Below are 6,967 nucleotides of genomic sequence, written 5' to 3' on the forward strand. Positions count from 1 at the left end.
GGGGTAAAAAGCTCTGGGACACGTAGATAGTTCTTTGAAGCAGAATATGAGCAGGTAAGGAACACAGGTGGAGTAGCAAGGAGAAGAGATTCCATCAGGCCAAAGAAGACTTCTCCTCCACAGATTGAAGGGAAAAGAGAGTAAAATGTATGTGATAAGGCCCAAGTATATTTGTTATTCTGATTTAGGGAGCACAAATTCAGATGAGTGAAGAGGGATGGCTCTAATTAAGAAAATTAGTAAAAGTGAAGCACTACACTGATTTGTTTTGAAAGAAACACCACCAAAAATCTTGGAATAGGTATTGTAATGCTTTCAAAAGAAACGATACCTCCACCACAGCCAAAATTATCTAGCACACAGAAGAAAATAAGAGAAACACTGAAAGATTCTAACTACACATTTTCATTTTTTTAAATTAAAATGACACTTAGAGTTTAGCAATTCCTTTTCACTGTTAAAACCTTCCTGTGGAGTAGAGACTAAGAGAACATAATTAACATAATATCCTTCTCATTGGTTTTCATACCATGATTCTATGGTGCTGGTTACTTTATAGATCTTCCTCAGAACCATGTCAAAATCAGATGAAGGAAATTAAAACAACATCCCATGCAAATGGATAAACTAAAACACCAACCTAAACCTAAAGTGCATGTTAAAAGTAGAATTTGCAATAAATATGGAAAAACTAATCATAGGAGAGACCAAAAGCAATGATGCCAGGACTTTGGTAAGAAGCACTTTTGAAAAGACATATTAAATGAGGAAAACTAAACCTAATGGAATTTCTTCTCTCATTACTTGAAATAAACCAGGTCACTGAGATGAGCTTACACTATGGTATTTTGTTCATTTTCATTTCATTTTTATGTCATCAAACCATAAATTCCCATGGAAATACCTCAGACACGTGCCCACAATAATTGGAATGCCTAACATTTCAGCATAAGTACTTTTGCATGAGTTCAACTAAATAAAAAGAACGCAGTGAGAGTCCTCCAAGTTTTTTGCTTATGTCAACAGCTATTTTGTGAGTATGAATTATCTCTGTAGCTATAAACTACATGTGTAAAATACATTACATGAGTCTGTGTGAAGCCTTAACGCGAAGATCAAGTAAAGGTCTGAGCTGCACATAGAAAACATCAAAATAAAACTAAACTTCCTAGAATATAGCAATCATAAATTTTTTTCTTATCAAAACTATTACTGTTAAATATACCTTGATGAATTAAGTTCAAGTGTAACCACAATTGAAATATATGATTCAACTGAGCTATGACCTATTTTCCTCCCCAAAGCAAAAGGGAATTATGGCAGTTGTGAGACTTATATTTTTCCATTCCATGGTCTTTCTAAAAGTTATTTTATACTTAAACTATAAGCAAAATGCACCTGACATTTATTTGCTTTAAAATATAGTTATTCATGCTATTGCCCGTAGAACAGATAGAATTTTAATAGCAATGTATCGAATAATAATTATATCTTTCCATTTATTTTTAAACTGTACAGACCAAGAAGCATTCAGGAAGAAAATAATCTCAATATATAATATGATACCTAAGTCTAAAATTCAGTTATAACTACGATATATTTACATACAACAGAACCTATAATCAACATGACATATACAAAATTAACCAATATATGTGGTTGAAAATACCCACCCCTAGCAGAAAGCTTTTTGGTGTTGATAATTTTGGCAGCATATTCTTGTCCAGTAGGAATTTTCATACATCTTCTCACCACTGAGAATGCCCCCCTGGAAACCAATAATTAGCAGGCCATTAATATAACAGATATAACATTCCATTAAAAACTTTATAAAATCTGAGCATTTTTATTGATTTTAGTGGATTGCCAGTGAAGTACAGTAATATCCAGTAAATGAACAATTCTTCCTGGAAACCTAGACTTTCTTTAATGTTGAAGAATAAAAGTAAATTTTATTTAACTGGGAGCACACATTATTAATCAACAAAATGAAAGGAACTGCCAATTATGACCGCTCTTGTTTGCACAAAAAATTTGAAAACATTTTACAGTTCACACTCACAGCACCAAATGCTCTGAGAAAAACCCTGCACAGAAGAGAGCAGAGGAAGAGCAGCAAAAAAATCTGCTGCCTACTTACTTTGGTAGGAAACAAAAAATTAATGTGGTTCCAAGTAAGTAAAGATGGCGATTAATTTCATTAAAATATCAATCTTGAGCACATTAGTGTGGTTTAACAAATCCTGGTATGGTGATTTCTCTATGCCTTGTTTTGGGCTGGGGGAGGGGAGAGATTTGAATTAAGCTGCTCTTCCGACATATTCTCCATGTTTTAACACCAGACAATATATACATATATAATTTTTACTACCTTCAAAAATATTTACCTTTCCTTTAATTACAGTATAAACCAACAACACACATATAAACGCACCCCTTTCAAAAAAGTAACAGTCTAAACTAGTGAAAGAGGAATTGGGTTTGGGTTCAATGCTACTAAAATCAGCATTCACAGCTCAGCCCCTAGGTCCCTTTACACAGGTCCACAGTAGATCTCCTGCCTCCTTCCCTAATATCTCCAAGTAGTTCTGCCAGCCGGGTAAATGAGGTGGTTTTACACAATGCCAGGCTACTCTAAAGAGCGCTCTCAGTCTCCAGAGGGCTTTTCCGCTGCCTGTATAAATAAATCCTCCCAGAGAACGCAAAGATACACACGTAAATCCTAGGAAGAATGATGGTGAGCAGTAATCTGGTGCAAAGAATAACACTGGATATAGGGCAAGGGGTTGGGTTCCGTTGGGTGGCCCCTTTCCTGGACAGAACAACTACTGGATGCGAAATAGTCTCCATGCCAAGTTGAACTTTCGGCATCAATAAATATGGCACCGTCTGAGGCTGTGAGTTCTCCTCAGTACGGCCAACACGCCAGCTAACCAGGAGGCATCTCTATTTACAGAAAACATGATGTATGTTGCATTTTACATGGGTTCTAATTTCCTCTCCAAACACACATTACACACAGGCGCGCGCGCACACTTCTCAGGATGACAGCTACAACTGCAGAGATCGTAAATTCACTAAGTCTCTCAGTGCAGAAGGGTGGGGGACCGGGAGAAGGTGGGCTAGGGACTATCGAAATGAGCCACAGTCGGGGCAAGGGTCCTACGCCTTCTGTGCTCCCTCCCCTTACTAAGACAGCACCTTCCCCAGAGCTGACAAACCAGGGGCCCTCGTCCCACTCCTCTCGTCTCCCAAACTCCCTCGCCCCAAGACGGAGTCCGGTGGGTCGGGGGCAACGCGACCCGCCCTCAGCTGGAAAAGGGACAAGCGGATGCCGGGCAAAGGCGCTTACTTTCCAAGCTCCTCGAAAAGCTGATACTCGTCCGTGAACCTGGTGCAGGTTGTGGTCGAAGCCATCCTTGGTCCGGGCTGTGCCCTGGCTGGGAGCGCGACGGACGAGAAGCGAGCAGACGCGCGGCTAACCCCGGGATTGGCCCCGCGGCGCTGTCACCCAGGGCCGCCCTTACTTTCCTGGTCCGAAAGTAGCTCGCCCGCGAGGGAGTGTGCGCAGGGGCGGGGCGGGAGAGGAGATGACCAGAAACGGTGGCGTGGGGTCTCCTCCCCACGGTCCGCCGATCCTCCTCCTCCTGCGGCCCTCGCTTCCTTCTTCTCCACTGGACGCTCCACCCGCCCCTTTTCCAGTCCCTGTCCCCAAATACAGGGGGTAAAGTACTCAAGAAGAGGGGGCCGGGAAATGGAAAAACAGCCGGGCACGGGGAGAGTGGCAAGCAGTTGCGAAACGATCCGCACTGGAGGCAGGAGGGGTAGAAGCAGAGGGGAGGGAGTCCGAGGGGGCGGAGGTGGAGTGCAGCGGGGCCGAGGCCGCGGAGCCCGGAGCGGACCGCCAGAGCCCAGTGGCAGCTGTCAGCAGGCTCAGGCACGGGGCGCGCCGGGGCTCGGGCGAGCGTGCGCGCCCGGGGCCGGCTTCCCTCCAGCGGGCAGCAGCGGCTCCGGCGAACCGAGGCACCTTGACCGCCTCGCGCTGCTCACGAGCCCGCGCGGCTTCAAGACGGCGCAGCAAGAGAAAGAGCGCTCGGCTCGGACGAAGCCTCGTCTGCTGTCCCCAGGCCTCCGTCTCCTCCCCCGGCGCCTCCTCCCGCCGCTCCCTCCGCCTGCCAGCACCCCCTCCCTGGCGAAGCCCCCTCCTCGCTGGTCCCACACCTCCCTCTAGCGACTCCAAGCGTGTCCCTTCGTGGATCTCTCGCTATCCCTCCTTCGGTCGCACACACAAGCACACCCGTCTAGGAGAAACCAGGTGGGTGGAGGAGGATGTGCGGGGGAGAAGCCTGGAGGTTTGGGTGAATGAGGCGAGACGTCAGTTACCCATTTAAACCCGCACAGAGAAGCCTGCCTCAATCTGGGGCTGACTGAGCGGGAAGATGCAGGGCAACTCGAGGATGGCCCCGGGCTGCCGCCCTTGGTCGCGGAAGCCCACGCCCCTGTTTTGCGCGCTGGGCACCAGTGACTTCTCCAGGCCGGCTGCCGGGCCACGACACCCGGTGTGGCCGAGCAAGGGAGAGCAACCACTTCATCTCCACGCCACTCAAAGTTGACATAGCAGGGGCCGGATGTGGGCTGTTCATTGCTCTCAGAGAAGGTCCCAACCCTTCCCACAGCCACCAGGGACTGTTGGGGCAAAACGCAACCTCAGCGGGGTTCACTGCGTCGCCAGCTCCCCAGAACTGGGCGCAGGTTGTCTCCCTCCCCCGCAGCCCCTTCTGCAAGGGGCAATGACGACCCCTGAGCCACATTTCACTTGCCACCTCCAGGCCCACCTCCCCCACTGTTTTCCAGTATGGTGGCTGAGACTCTGGCAGTTCCCAAAGGCCTTTGCTTTGGCTGTGAACGTTAAAAGAATGAAAGCAAAAACTCCACCACTCAACCACACCTTCCCTTCCCTTGTGAGTAACTCCCCTGTAACCTCAGTAAGTTCTGATAGTAAGGCGAGTTCTCGCGATATTTTCCACTCTGGCGGCCGGGGCGAGGTAGTAGGACGGTTGGGTGTCGGTCACGCGACCCGGTGGGGGCTGACGTCATTCACATCACGTAAACGCGTCTAGCCTGTTTCGCTTTGCAAAGGGAAAAAGGAAAAGGGGAGGTCATGTGTACTTTGCTTTCAGCCAGATAGTGGGACTTGAGTGCATTCCGTAAATGGCTATCTGAAAAACCACTTAGTGGTTCAAGAATGTGTCCTTCCCTTTAGAATATCTGCCATTGTTTGCAGTAGGAGGGAAAAAAAAGTATGCATTACAATTTAAAATAGATAAATTGCTGCCGATTGCTAGAACAACTTCTGGGCCCTCTTTCCCGTTCTCTTTAATAAAACTATGCAATTGTAAATTTAGACGCAGACCGAAAACAGCGTTATGGACGATTTTTCAAAAATTACTGCCTTTTGTTCTACAGCACGGGACTATAAAAACCTTGCAATCCTGTTGCTAATTTGCTCGTAGTATTACTTCACAGACTTAAAATTTCACAGTTGAAAGATAAAACGTAACTTGCAAACACAAGAGAATCTAAGATTTAAAGGCGCTGCTGCTTGTTCCCAGAGACTATTAATTGTTACTTTGTGGTCATAGATTATCCGAATTCCTTTTTTTCTGATCTGGGGAACACTTCTGCCAATGACTGAGCTTTTACTGAAGTACTAAAAATGTTCACAAATTTTAACGTTTAATACAACAAAATTGAAGTTCGCATGTTGTTTTGATTCCCAGCCATAAAAGGCAAGGAATAACTGTGTAAAATGTAGTGCTATAGAAAAAGATGATACCAAAAATTGCATAAAAGGAATATGGTCTCTAAATATTAATAAATGGGCTATAAATTGAAAAAAACACACAATTTGGTCTTGGCTAAAGATTTTTAATATCTGAATTATTTAGCAACGTGGTTCCAAGGTGTTAATGAAATAATTTAATATTTTTCCCTGAGTCTAAGAATGAAACAGAAAAAGTAAAATTAAAACTATAAATAAAGGTAATATAAAAGTTTACATGTGGGAAGAAAACTGTTTCTTAAATATTCAAGTAATGAAGTCTACATAATTACAGTATTTATCTCAGTTATTTAAACTACCAATAATTGTAAATGGTTATAATTGTACAGTACAATAAAGGAACTATAACTGAGTTTTAATACTGATGTATTATTAGACAATAATTGTGTATATTCTTTACAGCAAACACTGCGTAAGCTGTACATGCTCTTTCTTTGATTTATATTTTAGACTGAATATTTCTCTTATTTGAACAAATATTTACAGTTATTTCTGAAATTTGAACCTCCTTAAGAAGTAGTCAGATTAGCCGGGCGCAGTGGCTCAGGCCTGTAATCTCAGCACTTTGGGAGGCCGAGGCGGGTGCATCATCCGAAGTCAGAGGTTCGAAACCATTCTGGCCAACATGGCAAAACCCTGTCTCTAATAAAAATACAAAATTAGCCAGGCATGGTGGCGTATGCCTGTAATCCCAGCCACGTTGGAGGCTGAGGCAGGAGAATCGCTTGAATCTGGGAGGAGGAGGGAGGTTGCAGTGAGCCGAAATCGCACCATTGCACTCCAGTCTGTGCAACAAGAGCAAAACTCCGTCTGGAAAAAAAAAAAGTACTCAGATCAAAGATTTTTCTTGTTGTTGTTCTACTTCAACATCATTTCAGGAATAGCTACAAAATAGAGTTAAATTCTAAAAAGTGTAGAAAGTGTATACCTATAAACAGAATAACACTGGATGTTAGTGCCAAATGCATTTACATTTCATTATATATGCCTTATTAACTGCATGTCTGATGAACATGGTGGGGGAAGTTGAGAGGGACAGTTAGTGAATAAAAAGTTAGTCATTAAAGTTGTTAACGATAATAAGACAGGTTTTATTCAACGGGGTCCAGGTGATCAGAACCACTG

At 44.1% G+C, this 6,967-nt stretch overlaps 1 protein-coding gene across 5 annotated transcripts in view; it reads right to left on the minus strand.

Moving 5' to 3' along the window:
• The window catches only part of CAMK2D (calcium/calmodulin-dependent protein kinase II delta), a 319,303-nt gene extending 314,905 nt beyond the window's left edge, over positions 1–4,398 (minus strand). For all 5 annotated transcript variants that reach the window (XM_011948374.1, XM_011948371.1, XM_011948373.1 and 2 more), the window contains exons 1-2: positions 3,353–4,398; positions 1,674–1,768 (exon numbers count right to left, since the gene is read on the minus strand). In XM_011948374.1, the coding sequence (XP_011803764.1) occupies positions 1,674–1,768; positions 3,353–3,417 (160 nt within the window). In that variant the 5' untranslated portion in view covers positions 3,418–4,398. The remainder of the gene's footprint in view (positions 1–1,673; positions 1,769–3,352) is intronic.
• Positions 4,399–6,967: the final 2,569 nt, after the last annotated feature.

The sequence above is a fragment of the Colobus angolensis genome, unplaced genomic scaffold (genome assembly GCF_000951035.1).
Source record: "Colobus angolensis palliatus isolate OR3802 unplaced genomic scaffold, Cang.pa_1.0 Scaffold279, whole genome shotgun sequence".
Taxonomy (NCBI): Eukaryota; Metazoa; Chordata; class Mammalia; order Primates; family Cercopithecidae; genus Colobus; species Colobus angolensis.